The sequence below is a fragment of the Solea solea genome, chromosome 8, assembly GCF_958295425.1.
Source record: "Solea solea chromosome 8, fSolSol10.1, whole genome shotgun sequence".
NCBI lineage: Eukaryota > Metazoa > Chordata > Actinopteri > Pleuronectiformes > Soleidae > Solea > Solea solea.
The window spans coordinates 28,650,755-28,666,724 of record NC_081141.1 but is presented as its reverse complement, the minus strand read 5'-3'; the positions used below and the strand labels follow the sequence as shown (position 1 = coordinate 28,666,724).

The window sequence follows — 15,970 nt, the reverse complement described above, 5'->3', positions numbered from 1 at the left end:
TATCTCCTTAATTCCGAAAAATTTACCCAAAATGCATTTTCTATGAACAGATAATCTTGTTAATTCATGAAAACAATGGAAAATGTTTTGTTAATTTTAAGGAAATGGAGAAGACATTTATCTTTTATGAACAAATAAATTGGAAAATTGTTCTTATTTTTTTGCCTAAAAAGGAAAAATAATCTTGACAAAAAACACCAGAATAAATAAATTGAAGTAAACAGAAATGTATTTAATTTAGACAGTAGTTCTATTAAAACAATTTGAATTTTAACATCTTATTTGGTGCTGATTGTCGTTATTTGGTGCGGTTCTGTATCCACTGACAGAACCTGCTGGAGTATTTCTCAGGTCTGACGGTGGAAAAGTCTCTCCCCGGGAAACGGAGGTTTTTCCACAGATTCTCCAGCTTCTTCTTCCAGTTGTAGACGGTGAAAATGTCTATGATTCCCACAAAGTATCGTTGCTCCGGGCCATCGATGACGTGGACGGCGTTCTTGCAGTTGGGCAGGAGCCTGTGGTGATGCTCATGGAACTCCTGCAGCGGCGAGTCGGTGCTGCCGTTCATCTCCTGGAGCTGGATTCCTTCAGAGACACAGTCTGGAGAGTCGGTCTCCTCCTGCTGCTCCTGCTGCTCCTCATCTCTCAGTAATGGAAAAGTGGGAGGTTGAGACTCAGTGGGACTGACGTCCATGTCCAAAGATCTGGAAGAAGGACACGGTAAGACGTCACACAACTACTGTGGATAATGAATGCTGTCATGTTAATGTATGAAGGTTGAGACAAATTAACGTTTGGGGAACTTTCTGGGAACCTTTAGAGAACGTTCTCTAAAGGTTGTATGAAGGTAGAAAAGTAACAATAGGGAAACTTTACTTTTCTGGGAACCTTTTAGCTTTACTTTTATACCTACTTATACTTATATACCTTTAGAGAACATTCACTAAAGGTTGTAGAAAAGTAAAGTTCTGGGAACCTTTTGAGAACATTCACTAAAGGTTCTATAAAAGTAACATTAGCGGAACGTTCTCTAAAGGTTGTATGAAGAGATTCTACGGAGTAGAATAATTGACTTATGTGATATAAAACCTACTTTGTGGCACGAACAACAAAATTGGCCAACGAGCGTTTTCCTCTGAGCTCGTCTCGGTGCAGAGGTTGATGGGCGAGCAGGAGACTGTAGTCCAGAACGTTCAGCTCCTTAAGAAAGGCCGCGTCCAGTTTCACTTGATCCACAAACCACGGTTTCTCTGGCCCTGCAACAGCCCCCAAAAAACTGTTTACACTAAAAATCCTAAGAAAAATGTAAAGTTAAATAAATCAATCAAACGTAAGCGTGAAGAATCTGACCTAATGTGATGAACTGTCCCTCAAAGTTATTGTCCTTCAGCACTTTAATGATTTGCTTGCCGTCCGTGTCAGGATTGGTCCACCTGCCGACCTCGCAGCCTTTAACGTCGTACCTGTGCAACAAAACACGTCAAAGACCGTAAACAGAAATAAATCCACCCAACAGCACACGTGTGGACAAACGCACAAACACTGTACCTGATATTAATCCTCTCATCGGGATAAAACACACTCTGCATCACAATGAAGTATTTCTGTGGAGAAGACGACATTCTGTTGTAACTGGACTTAATGACATAACTGCGGCTGATTCTTCTTGTGTTGGTGAAATACCTTAAATTGATGTGGAATAATAATCCTGTGAACACCTGGAGAGTAGAAAGAAAGATATCAGTTATTCTTTATTATGTTTGATGATTTCTAGTCATCATTTGAGCCATTTTAGAGTTTGATGTCATGTGGGCTCTGCAAAAAACTGATTTTTAAGAAAGCAAATTGTGAAATTGATCTTTTTTTTGCCAGAAAGTTTTCATCTTTGATGTGTCTCGTACAAATTAATGCAGGTTTTTTTTTTTTTTTAATGTTGCTATGATTATCGTGCTCAAACGAGTTTTACGAAATGTGCAAATCGCCAAGATTAATGCTAAATTCAAAATGGCTGAGTTGAGGCCGTGGTTCTAATAGACTTTTTTGTTCGTCTTGGGCTGTGACACATTTCCACCAGGTTCCGGGGAATTTGGTGCAACTTTTTGCAGTGTAGTTTTAACTTAAAGGCGTTTTTCATGCTTTACCGAGAAATCTGACCATCAGGGAGTGAGGGTTTTCTCCAGGTGGTCCATGTAGGCCTGCAGGTTGGACAGGAGGAACTGGACCTCACGTCTGCTCTGGGTCTTCAGGAAGAACCTCTTGTCGTTCCTGGAAAAACATCAAGCACAACCTGATCAAACAAGAACATCGTGTTTCTAACACCTTCTTTTCAAAAGGTAAACCAGACATTTCCTAGAGATTCATGTGATAAATACATCACAACTTCAATTTATTTAATTAATGCCAAGTAAACGGTTGGGGGAAAAAAGATGTTGAGGTAAATGTTGAGTGGTTGCGAGTTTGGCGCTCACGTGACAAAGAAATCCGCCTTGCTCTTGGAGTTGCTGACAAACTGCAGGTAGTTTCCGCCTGAGCACAGAGAGTTCACGTATTCACGCTCAGTCATGTCCAGAGAACTTCTCAGTTTAGCAAACACTGGAGCGGCAAACGTCTCAATCTCAAAGCCCTGGAAGATAAGATAAGATTTCATAAAAATAAAAGCATGAATGATATTGGAGTAGCTAGCGATCTAGTGCTAACAAAAACAATATGTGCGAGTTGATAAACAAGGATTTTAAATTAAAGAGACTTAGACACAGTCTCACATAAATCATTTATGGACTGATTTACTTCAGATAATACCTTTTAAATATGTTAATTAGCTTTTAAATGTCATTTGACGCTAGATAGCTAGTACTAGATCGCAAGTTAATGCTAGAGTGCTAACTATCTAGCTGGCTCATTATCTCGCGAGCTAGATAAGGTTCTAACTAGCTATCTTAGCTAGCCAGCCTCTATCTTAGCATCTATCTATCTTCGTTGGCTTCTGTTATAGCTAGCTTCTATCTATCATCTCTCTATCTTAGCTAGCTAGCCTCTATCTTAGTTATCTAAGATACATAGCTATCTATATATATGTATATCTATCCAGCTGTAGCTATCTGCGTAGTACATTATCTCTCTCTCTATCTAACTTGATTTCTATGTTTCCGTCTATGTTGTTAATTTAAAAGTCTCCAGGTCAAAGCAGTTGTTAAAATGTGTTTAATCCGTTTACCTGATGCCTTTGAGTTTCCACTGCTTTGAAATGTTCAGCTGTGAGTGTGTCCTGTGCAAAGAAAGGTCAAAGGTTATGAGTTTATGTTCATAGACATCTGTTTAAGAGAGAAAACTCTTTAAATTAACGTTTAAATCCTTCATGACTTAAACACACACCACACACTTACACTATCTACTCTGGATTTGGTCGATTATTAATTCGTTTTTAATCAGTTTGTGTGTTTTTTACATATATATATATATATATATATCTATAATTAAAAGAAGCTTCTTATTTCTAACGACACAGTTTACGTCTCCTGTATTTTCTTTCTCCCTTCACCTCAGGCACAGGTGTGTCCATCGAGGCCTCGATCGCAGTTTGCAGTCCTTCCTTCATGGTGGTCGTCAGGTGGTAGAACTCGTGCTCGGTGTCGATCTCAAACACACCGAGCATCCTCCACTGCTGCCTCAGCTGCCACCAGTATCGCCGCCTGGTGGCGCCTCGGGAGTTGACGGCGGCTGTTTTTTTCCGCGCCATCTGATCTGATCTGTGTCACATGTGAGTTTCACAATAAAAGCATTAAAACACTTTGTTTTCTACAGTCATGTAAAGAAATACTGTATGTGTCATAAGTGTTTGGATATAAGGGAACAATTCACATCGTTTTCACATTTCTGACAATTTCAAACTCACAAACTAAAGCATAAACCAGAAAATGTCATGAATGGCGTTTTTCCATTTTACAGTTCTAGCTCTACTCTCCTCAGCTTTGGGAACTCCAGATTAAGTGTTTAAAAGCCAAAAGAAGAAGCCTCAGGTACCATCCTTAATGGAAAAACAAGCTGAGTCAAGTTCAGTCGAGTCGTGCTAGAACTGTGTAAAGGAAAAGATTATATTTTACAAAGATAACTAACAACCACTGAAAACCCAGAGAGCAGCCTGGTGATCGCGCGTGTAAATCATCGTGTTTCCAGATGATCCTGAAAAGCAGAACATTAACATAACACATAACATACGGTAAATACATGTGGTAAATATTCACCTGGACCGTCTGACTTGGACAAAGCTGTACGGGAAATGTTTCACACAGTGTCTGAACTCAGTGTGGCCTCCAGGTGTGTAACTAACATTCCTGTCTGGTTAGACCAGCTCAGCAGGGTGTGTCGCATCCAACAGCCGAAAGCAAAGAGGCGTGTGTGTGTGTGTGTGTGTGTGTGGGGGGGGGCATACAGTGTTTTGTTTTTATTTGTTTTTTTAACCATGTTCATCCATCTATTTGTCTCTCTATAAACACATATATCTAGCACCATGGATCTCAAACTATATTATTATTTTATAATAATTAGAGTCATCTTATCTCTAATGTCACTCTACCAGTGAAGTATACGTGAGGAAGAGGAGGATGATGAGAGAATAAATCTGTTCGCTCTATTTCACATCAATGCAGAGATGAATATTTTCTCAGCTGGTTCTTGGTATAAAACATTTGAGAAGCACCGCTGGTGCACGTACCACATTATCTCTCTATCTTAGCTAGCTGGTTATATCTTAGCATATCTTAGTTAGCTTCTGTCTTAGCTCGCTTCTATCTATTTTAGTTCGCTTCTGTCTTTGTTAGCTTCTGTCTATCTTAGCTAGCCTCTATCTTAGCATATATCTATCTTAGTTAGCTTCTGTCTATTTTAGTTAGCTTCTGTCTATTTTAGTTCGCTTCTGTCTTTGTTAGCTTCTGTCTATCTTAGCTAGCCTCTATCTTAGCATATATCTATCTTAGTTAGCTTCTGTCTATTTTAGTTAGCTTCTGTCTTTGTTAGCTTCTGACTTTGTTAGCTTCTGTCTATCTTAGCTAGCCTCTATCTTAGCATATATCTATCTTAGTTAGCTTCTGTCTATTTTAGTTAGCTTCTGTCTTTGTTAGCTTCTGCCTATCTTAGCTAGCCTCTATCTTAGCATATATCTATCTTAGTTAGCTTCTGTCTTAGCTCGCTTCTATCTATTTTAGTTAGCTTCTGTCTATCTTAGCTAGCCTCTATCTTAGCATATATCTATCTTAGTTAGCTTCTGTCTATTTTAGTTAGCTTCTGTCTTTGTTAGCTTCTGCCTATCTTAGCTAGCCTCTATCTTAGCATATATATATCTTAGTTAGCTTCTGTGTTAGCTCGCTTCTATCTATCTTAGCTAGCTACATACCCTCTATCTTAGTTAGCCTCCATCTTAGCTAACGCCTATTCATCTGCGATCTGTCTGTGTGTTGTTTGTGTGTCAATATGACATTGTCCTCACTGTACACTGAGGAGTGCATAATATTAATAATAATATTGTGAAAATATTATAAAAGTCAACATCACAAACACTGAAACTTGACTTGACTGTACTGTCCTCTGTCCACCAGGTGTCAGTAATTCCCCCCTGAACTCACAGAGTCACAGATAAATGACAATGAAACATATTCATAGTCAAAGACAGACTTTATTCTTTTATATAGTGTCAGTATTTGCTGATTTGTGTTTATAACACCCTTTGACACAGTTTTGAATCAGGTTTGGACGTTTTGTCCTGAATCCATGAAAAGCTGAGACACACAAAGTACAATTAAAACTAATCCAAAACTGAAAATACTCTTTACTCTTATTTTTTTGCTGTATTTTCTCGTCTCCAGCATGTTGCGGCCGTCGCTCTACTTGGTCGAATTGACCAGCATTTTTTTGAACTTCTCCAGGTCAAACTTCTGCATGATGGTGACCTTGTGGTCTTTCTTCATCAGCTCCATGTAGTCCAGCACCATCATGCCTCGGGTGAAGGTTCCCTGCAACTCCACCGTCACTGCCACCTAGAGAGAGAGAGAGAGGAACATAAGCAGCTGCAGGAAACTTGAGGTGAAAGTTTTGTACGAACAAAAACAAGCACTCACCTTTTCTCTCCCTGTTATGATGGAGTCGTCAACGGCTGCAGCCATGGCGTAGGTGTCGCACGAATTAAACCCTTTTCCTTCGGTCACCTCCTTTTCGTAGTCGGCTGACCGAGCTTTCTGCACAGACAAAATATCAGAAATAGACCGTTTAAATCATGTTGTGACTGAAGGTCATATGGCACTGAACACACGATAAGCTTTAAAGGAGGTTAAAATCTACACCCACTAAAGTCTACAGTGTCTTAAAAATGTAGTTCATCATTTAACGTCACTGTGAGACGGATTTTCACGGCTGGAAACTGAAGTTTGTAAACCGTTCACTCTGCCGCACCAAAGTCCATCTACTGCTGCCTTATGAGGTCACTTTGTGTCACCGAGGTCAATCTGAACAAAGGATTTCAAACACCAAAGTCACAAGATCAGACATTTGAACTTAGTAAAAGAGGCAGCAGTGGATCAACAGCTCCTGTGTGCTGTGGTATAAAATGGCTGATTTTCTCTATGGGGTTTGGTGCAGAGGAAGGTTTATATCATTTTGTTTCTCGCTGTAAAAGCTGTTTAATTTTTTTCACCCAATATTTTTAGGAGCCATGTCAGTGTTTATGCGTCAAGTTGTTGCTTTACCACTTTTGTACCACTGGGTGTCGCCATGAGGCAAGTGGAGATCACTCTTCTGTGTGTGGAGACAATAGCAGCTAAGCTAATGGTGTTTTTCCATCATGCAGTTCTAAAATTACTCGACACCTGGGGATTCTTTTTTAGTACCTGCTCTGGCAAAGCTTCCAAGCTGTGAGAGAAAATGTTAATCTTCAGCCAACTTTCAATTTAATTCATCTCATATTATTATTATTATCATTCTTTTACGATGAGACACAAACTAGGCGCCTTTCAAGATTCCCCCCACCGAGATACCAAGGTGCCAGAGGCATCTGGACCTGATCCCAAGGCTTAATCTCAGACCTGGCACGCTGCTCGTCTGCGATGTGTCTAACTAAGACTTAAACTTAGACTTAGACTTAGACTTCCTTTTATTGTCATTGCTCAGAAAACACAGCAGTGAAACTGGCAACGAAATTTCGTTGTTTGGCAACGGGAAAAACCAAAACCAACAACACAGCATTGAATTTTGAGGTAGTTACTGTAAACTATGACTCAAGCAGAAATAAATAAGTGTATATGTATATAAATATATATAAAACTAGTGCAAATATAAAATGTAGACTTAAAAACAGGAAAGAAAACTGTTCAGATGTCGGGCGTTGTCTGAGCTGTCTTTGCTGACTCCAGAGATTCCATCATTGGTCATCTCACCTGACAAAAAACAATCTCTGTAACACAAGCGAGCTGAGTCCAATCTAAAATGTGGCGTTGACAGACTGAAGGTCACTGATTGGGTTACTGAAGAGTCATGAGCGCGACGTCCGACACAAGAATCAAAGCCAACAATGTCCAACTGTAGATTAGTTAAAAAGACTTAAAAATCCTACTTATAGTTCCAAATTCTCCAAAATCTACTTAAAGTTCGTAAATCTACTTTAAGTTCCAAAATCTACTCATAATAATTTCAGTTCAGTTCAGTGTCAGACGGATACAAAACTTTACAAGAAAAGTTTCTGATTCATAGCGTCTGCAAAATGCTCGCTAGTTTTCCTGCACTTTTACGAGAACACATAGTTCTCTACTTGTGCAAACACGCTCGCTGATGCCTGCTGTCGTTATCTAACCCTGTAATTCAAGGCAGCAGTTTTTCAGATCTCTCACCGACATGGAGAGGGCAGAGATCTTCTTCATGAAGACAGCCTTCTCCGTTTTGGCAGCCAACCACTCGTCACAAAAAGACTGAAGGAGAGAAAAACAGAGGGATGAGTGAACACAAAGTAGAAGAAATCATCAGAAAATTACATTTATCCATCTATTTCTACGTTTAAAAGCTTGATGTGGGTGTTTTTATGCTATACATACTCATGTTCAAACATAAAGAACTACGGTAGAGGTGTAAATCTGACTTTTTCAACAGGAACGCCCACTCAACACAGAAATTCCGACTTCTGACTACAACTGGAACGCACCATAATAGTAAACGTAGCGGTGGCAGCCATCTTGGAATCCCATATTCGCGTTGGAGCGTCCCTCCAAGTTTCCGAGTTAGAAATTCGACTCTCTTAATAGGAACGTCCCTTTGACAAGGAAATTCCGACTTGCGACGACAACTGGAACACGATTTAATAGCAAAAGTAGCGGTGGTAGCCATCTTGGAATCACATTTTGGGGTTGGTATGGTTGCTCCAACTTTCGGAGTTTGAAATCTCACTTCTTCTAAAGGAATTCCCCAAACATGGAAATTCTGACTATAACTACAACTGGAACGCAGCTTAATAGTAGAAGTAGTGGAATCTTGTAGTTTTCAAGTTAAAAATCATAACGGTAAAAGTAGCAGAAGCAGCCATCTTGGAATCCCATGTTGGGGTTGCTAAGGTTGCTCCAAGCTAAAAAGCCGACTTTCAACAGGAATGCCCCCTCAACACGGAAAGTTCAACTTCTGACTACAACTGGAACACTGCATAATAGTAAAGGTAGGGGTGGCAGCCATCTTGGAACCCCATATTGGGGTTGGTGGGGTTGCTCTGACTCTCTCAAGAGGAACGCACCCTCAACACGGAAACAACTGGACTACACCCACTTTATCTTTACTGTACGTGATTTATGACTGAGACTCTGTGGAGGGGGGTGTGTTTTCAGCCTCACCCATGGCAGACTGTTCCTGCAGGTGAACTCCCAGGAGGCGATGTAGGTGGGACACTTGTAGCGGTCCAACACGATGTAGGCCGCCTCCGGATCAGTCACAAAGTTAAATTCTCCACACGATGTAGTGTTTCCTCTGGCTGCACACACACACACACACACACACACACAAACAGTCATAAAAATGCAGCACATTTAAAGGTACATTTCCAAGTTATCGAATGATGACCTACAGTCCACGTTTCCTCCCATGATGTAGAGCGCCTTCAGTTTCTTAGGAAAGGTAGGGTCCAGTTGTACTGCCACAGCCAGGTTAGTGAGCGGCGCCAAGGCAACGAGAGTCACCTGTTGACAGAAGCAGCGTGTGATTGTCGTGTTTTTGAAAGACCTCTCGATATCATCCACACTAATCATCATCATGTGAACAAATAATCAATTTCAAATCAAATTTGTCACACTTACGGTATTAGGGTCAAAAATGTCCGCCATAGGAAATGAATGGTTATGATTAGATCATGTTCATCCACCAGATAGAAAACATCCCCATACAATCATTCACTCATTCACCATTTACAGACCATGTGGTGCTTAACTGGTCAAGTTTTAGATCAACATTTTTTAACATTTCCTGCACATTTTCTGGACCAAACAACAAAACAATGAATCCAGAAATAATTGACAGATTAATTGATCATGAAAATAATCGTTAGTTGCAGTCCTAAACTGGTTATGGTCAAGGTTTATCTTAATGTAGGTTAGGGTTAAGTTAAAGGCATTTAGTTGATGTTTGATGTTAAGGTTAAGGTGTCCAGGAGCCAGGAAGTCAGAAAAAAATCTCCAAAGATAATCCAAGATAATCCTCTTCTGAAAACCTTGTATGTTTGGCTAGCACATTCAGAAATTATAAATTGTGTGTGTGTGTGTTACCTCTCCAGGATTGTCCTTCACCATCTTGATAATGGCTTTGGCGCCTCTCCTCTTCTGCAGCAGGTCCAGACTTGGAGCATCTGGATCTGGAACGTCACCCAGGCCGTCTTTCCCGTGGTAATCTCCTGCGTTTTTCTTCTTGGCCAGCAGGGGGCCTGAGCAGCCCTTATACACTGGGATCTGGCAGGGAGCGACAGGTTATGCTGCATTTGTGTCTCTGAAGATACGGTCAGTTTTTGTTCTTTTTCTTTTTAATTAAACTCACGTCCAGCCTGTTGCAGACTTTGAGCACACGCAGCGTGTTCTTCAGAACATTCTCCAGGGGTGTGTTGCCATGGCAACAGGTGATGCCCAGAACCTCCACGTCAGGGGAGGAGAGGGCCACCATGATAGCCTGAGCGTCGTCCACGCCAGTGTCAGCGTCAATGATCAACTTCATCCTACTGTAAAACAAAAATGTTGGGAGAAATAGTTGTTTTACGACGCCTGTTACTGCTGTACAGGGCCGGAACCAAGGCTTTATGGGCCCCTAACCTTAACCCACCTCAAATAATTACGTCTGTTTTTTTTACACCCAACCAGTGTCACTCTTGTTTATTTTTCTTCTTCAGAGGAGGAAGAAAAACCAGTTAATCGATTGTCCAGGACCAAAACAGGATATCCGTCCCCTTCAGCCGACTTGTTTACGTAAAATAAACAAATATATCCTCACTTCCTCTCTTTAGTTTGTTGGATAGTCGTTTTCAGGTGGACCAACAACAAACTCTGGTCAGTTTAAAGCAGACCAAACAGCTCGGGTGTGAAAGTGTCCTGACACTAACCTACAAAGGTTACATTTTCACAACTTATAGTTCGCTTGACTCAGTACTACTGAGGACTCGGTTCAGTTGGGTGTTTCAACATTCAGCCGGTCAGCGTTTGCTTCAACACTTTCGCACTTCAGTGAAACGAACCGAACCTTTTGAATAACGCGTTCCCCTCGTCGCCCGAGGCAAACACGAGACAAACAACGAACAAGAAAAGTCGCTCATCTGGTGGTTAATGCAGGGAAACTTGTGTTTCCACCACATGAGAGCAAAACATGGAGCTGCATCAAATCTAGTCGGTTCACATCTCCCCAAACCAACCGTTTTTTCCGAGCAAACAAACTAGGGTTCGATTAAGAAATGACTCCAGATCAAATGCGAGAGCTTTCACACCAGCTCCTTCTTAACTGAACCCTAGTTTGTTTGCTTGGAAAGTCCAGTTCGCTTGAGGAGGTGTGACCGAAGTCTGATGCACATCAAAGAAGCAAACTATGGTCTGCCGAAAAACATAGGAAGCGGACTACAACGCAGGGCATTGTGGGTAGTAAACACAACCCTGTAGTTCCCCCCAGCACAAGATAGTTTTAATTTGGACACAATGCCAATGAGCTGTAGAGAGTTGGAAGTGAAGAATTCTTCTTTATTTTGTTTTTTTTTAAAAGTTAATCCAACTGTTCTTTTTTTCACAGTGCGCTTTATCCTGTGTCAGTTTATCTTGTGCTTTGACTGTCAAGAGGTATCATGTGCAAACGTTTAGGACATAGACATTCCTCACAGACTAGAAACAGCTGAAGCAATTCCACCGGCTATCATTTCCATACCTTATTAAAGTGAAGTCGAGTCGAGGCGAGTCGAGTCAGACTCATCAGAGCAAACATGCTCAGCACAAAGGCAGCAGTTCATAAACTAGTTTGTCAACAACAAGAAACTGAAAACTAAATGAAATCACAATCATTTTCTTTTTCAATACTTAAACGCAGTGGTTGGTAGATAGACAGACAGACAGACAGACAGACAGACAAAAATGCTTTTGCTGGTTTTTATTAACATTTCTACAGTCTGTTCATAGTGAAGCGTGAGATATATACAGAAATGGATTTGAGTCCATGGGACCACGCCCTTAAACCCTTTTACCTGTTGAAATTCTTGCACTTGTAGCACTGAGTGGGTTAAAGTTTTAAAAACACGACATTCTCAACAAGTGTTTTTGAAGCAAAATGAACTCTTCAGCCACAAATCACTTTTTGGCAAATGTAATACTGTAGTACTGCATGTTACTGCTTACACTAGACCTTTACAGGTATTACAGGTAACACAACAGTGCCATACATCTATCAGTGTATAAATATATAAATATATATATATGCATATATATATACACATATATATGTATATATATACAGTGGATAACAATCATGTGAATGAATAGATAAACAAGAATAAACAAGGATAATATAAGCCAAATATTCAACAATGAAAGCAAATTTATCTTGGCTAGAATAATTAAAACTAGCCACTGCAATCCTTTCATTCAATGAGCTTGTTACCGGAAAATTAAAGCATAAAATGTATTTATCTTATAGTAAATATTTAGTATTTTTTCCTTACCTTAACCCTAACCTTCTTATCTCATCCGTGCAGAAGCAGCTGTATATCACACAGTGTTTAGCCTCACCCAACCATGTTAATGGTTCCCTGGTTCCAGAGTAAACTATCTTATAATCTTTTCTGCTTTTTAAATGAGAAAAAAACCTTCAAACATTTTATTTTCTCACCAATATTTCCACATTTGTCAAGATTATTGTTCTTCTTTTTATAGGCAAAAAAACCCCCACCCATGGGAGCAATATCCCAGAAACGAGGCTTATTTTACGTGATTGAAAATCAGTTTTTGCAGCAAGATATTAATAATAATTTGTAGAAAAGCAGCTGTACATGATATGTATATATATATATATGTATATATAACTGCTGCTCATCTTCATCCTAACATTTGTATTTTGTATATTCTTTTAAACTGATTTCTGTTTTCTGTTCCATGATTGAACCCCCGAGATTGAAGTGCACATACTTTTTAAAGTTGTCCTCGCACACGTAAATGGTATCCCCTCCTTGTCTCTCTGAAAACAACGTTTCTATTTGCCTTGAATATTATTATTTGTGCTGTTTTTTAAACTGAATCGGACCCGGGGGATATTTTAGAGCTCATCTCTTTGACTTTGTCGCACCACACCTGTAACGTGAGTGTGTAATGTGATCATTCTGCCACCGGGTGTGTCCAATGTTGTTTGGTTTTTTTGGCTACTAAAAATGAAAAGAAATGAGAGAAAGGTGTGAAAGTCTCTCACCTGGGTAATGGATCCTGACTCTGGTTGACGGTGTGAGAGTGAAGAGGCTGCTGCTGCTGCTGCTGCTGCATCTGCATCCTGACTGCTCTGACCTACAGTTATAAAACACACACACACACACACACACACACACACACGTAAGTGTATGCAAATCCAGCAGAAACTCCTCCCCAGGAATGTCGCGGTGACATCACTGCAATATTTTAACTGTTATTTAAGATAAAGGCTTCGGGGAAATGGCTTGTGGGTAATCATATTAACAAATAATCACTTTCAAATCAAATTTGTCACACTTATGGTGTTAGGGTCAAAAATGTCAGGAAATGAATGGATATGATTAGATCATGTTCATCCACCAGATAGAAAACATCCCCATACAATCATTCACTCATTCACCATCCAGATGAACCACAACTTTTTACAGACCATGTGGTGCTTAACTGGTCAAGTTTTGGATCAACATTTTTCATCAATTACTGCCATTTTCTGGACCAAACAACAAAACAATGAATTGAGAAATAATTGACAGATTAATTGATCATGAAATAATCGTTAGTTGCAGTTCTAAACTGGTTATGGTCAAGGTTTATCTTAAGGTTAGCTTAGGGTTAAGTTAAAGGCATTTAGTTGTGATGGTTAAGGTTAAGGGGTTTGGGATTGTCCTTCACCATCTTGATAATGGCTTTGGCGCCTCTCTTCTTCTTCTTCTTCTATTTATTTTTTCTTGAATCATAGTTTACAGTAACTACCTCACAATTCAATGCTGTGTTGGTGTTTTTTCCAGTTGCCAAGCAAATTTCGTTGCCAGTTTCACTGCTGTGTTTTCTGTGCAATGACAATAAAAGGAAGTCTAAGTCTAAGTCTAAATAATACGTGTTTCCAGATGTATGGAGTGGCTTTAAAAGCTCATAAACCGCCTCGTTTTTGTAAGATAAAGGCTTCGGGGGAAATGTCTTGTGTCTAATCATGTGAACAAATAATCACATTGAAATCAAATTTGTCACACTTATGGTGTTAGGGTCAAAAATGTCCGGATGAAAATGTCAGGAAATGAATGGTTATGATTAGATCATGTTCATCCACCAGATAGAAAACATCCCCATACAATCATTCACTCATTCACCATCCAGATGAACCACAACTTTTTACAGACCATGTAGTGCTTAACTGGTCAAGTTTTGGATCAACATTTTTCAACAATTTCTGCCATTTTCTGGACCAAACAACAAAACAATGAATTGAGAAATAATTGACAGATTAATTGATCATGAAAATAATTGTTAGTTGCAGTTCTAAACTGGTTATCGTCAAGGTTTATCTTAAGGTTAGCTTAGGGTTAAGTTAAAGGCATTTAGTTGTGATGGTTAAGGTTAAGGGGTTTGGGATTGTCCTTCACCATCTTGATAATGGCTTTGGCGCCTCTCTTCTTCTTCTTCTTCTTCTTCTTCTTCCATTTATTTTTTCTTGAATCATAGTTTACAGTAACTACCTCACAATTCAATGCTGTGTTGGTGTTTTTTCCCGGTTGCCAAGCAACAAAGTTTTGTTGCCAGTTTCACTGCTGTGTTTTCTGTGCAAAAGGAAGTCTAAGTCTAAATAATGTGTGTTTCCAGATTGGAATGGCTTTAAAAGCTCATAAACCGCCTCATTTTTGGGATAATGTCTTGTGTCTAATAATGTTTGTGCGATGATTTGTGCCGAGAAACGCACACACACAAAAAAGTTATGGTTCTAAACAAAAGTTGAAACAATATCGCATGTTTAATGCTTATGAGTGAGTGAATAAATAGGAAACATCAAAACATAAAAAAATATGATTTAAAACATTTAGATGATTGACAGAACGATGCAGTCTCGTATAAAAGTACCTTAAATTGATACTTGGTGAGTAAAAGTACAAGTATGTTGCCAGAAAATGACTTTGGTAGAAGTTAAATTCACTTTTAAGTAAAAAGACATTTACTTTACTTGAGTATCGGAAGTGAATTTGCCATGGTGACTCAGTGGTTGGGCAAGTTGTTTTTCAAACTGGAAGGTTGTGGGTTAAATTCCTGGCTCTGCTCGTCTATATGTGTGTCCTTGAGCAAAGACACTTAACGACATGTTGCAGCGTGTGAATGTGTGAAAACTGTAGTGTAAAGCAGCTCATCACGACTAGAAAAGCTCTATATAAAAACAGACCATAATACCAACTCTTCTTCTTCTGATTTTATTTTGTAGTAACGAGTAACAAAGAGAGTTAGAGGAAATGTAGTGGAGGAAAAGTCACCCTAACGCTACAGTTGTTTGTCACACTTAAATGTTTCAGATCATCAAACAAACTTAAATATTAGACAAAGACAACCCAAGTTAACACAAAATGCAGTTTTTAAATGATGATTTTATTCATTATGGGGAAAAACTATCCAAACCTACATGGCCCCATGTGAAAAAGTAATTGCCCCCCATCATCAGGTCACTGTGGTTAGTCATATTTTTGGGAAAATTTTACTTGCCACACCCAGGCCTGATTACTGCCAGACCTATTGAATCAAGAGACGTCTTAAATAGAACCTGTCAGACAAAGTGAAGTCGGCCAAAATGGAACTATGAATTCTGTGGTAAGAGAACACGAAACAGGAAGCAACTGAACCAAACCACACTTTTTATTGAGTTTACTGGCAGATAACCTTAACTTTAACCCTTTACCACCCATAAATGTGTTTGTATGTGTGTAGAATGGCTTTAAAAGTGTCCTTTTTGTTGTTTTTACATTAAATTTTTTTTAAGAAAAACAAACTTCCTTTCTGGTTCGTGAAGGCCACCATAGTTTACCTTAGTAACACTCATTTGTACGCACTGTACTTTAAGAGCGGAGGAAAAACAGCATCTGTAAATAAATGCTGGTTTAACCAGCTGCTGGTTGGTAACCACTGACACATGATCACCGAAGACATGTTGAATTCAAACCTTTCAAAATAAAAGGTGTTCTCTTTTTTACTCATATTCTTTAATCATGTACAAACAGACCAGATACGTAGAGTACAGGTACAGGAAT

At 39.4% G+C, this 15,970-nt stretch overlaps 1 protein-coding gene and 1 pseudogene across 1 annotated transcript; both read right to left on the bottom strand.

The window, feature by feature from the left end:
- Positions 1–211: 211 nt before the first annotated feature.
- LOC131464343 (phosphatidylinositol 4-phosphate 5-kinase-like protein 1) lies at positions 212–4,367 on the bottom strand (annotated as a pseudogene).
- A 1,281-nt stretch (positions 4,368–5,648) lies between these two features.
- LOC131464344 (nucleoside hydrolase-like) lies at positions 5,649–13,043 on the bottom strand. Its single transcript, XM_058636773.1, has 8 exons — positions 12,934–13,043; positions 10,045–10,222; positions 9,780–9,959; positions 9,086–9,197; positions 8,856–8,992; positions 7,872–7,949; positions 6,111–6,227; positions 5,649–6,029 (listed from the first exon to the last, which is right to left on the bottom strand). The coding sequence occupies exons 1-8, from the start codon at positions 13,008–13,010 to the stop codon at positions 5,877–5,879; spliced, it is 1,032 nt and encodes a 343-aa protein (XP_058492756.1). The 5' UTR covers positions 13,011–13,043; the 3' UTR covers positions 5,649–5,876.
- Positions 13,044–15,970: the final 2,927 nt, after the last annotated feature.

Bases quoted from the DNA above. Each gene is read 5' to 3' on its own strand.
- LOC131464344 (XM_058636773.1), bottom strand. From the start codon at position 13,010: ATGCAGATGCAGCAGCAGCAGCAGCAGCAGCCTCTTCACTCTCACACC. The intron at 9,960-10,044 runs GTGAGTTTAATT...GCTCCCTGCCAG, and splicing joins AAGTCTGCAACAGGCTGGAC to ATCCCAGTGTATAAGGGCTG. The intron at 6,228-7,871 runs GTGAGAGATCTG...TTGTCTGTGCAG, and splicing joins TCTCTGCCCTCTCCATGTCG to AAAGCTCGGTCAGCCGACTA.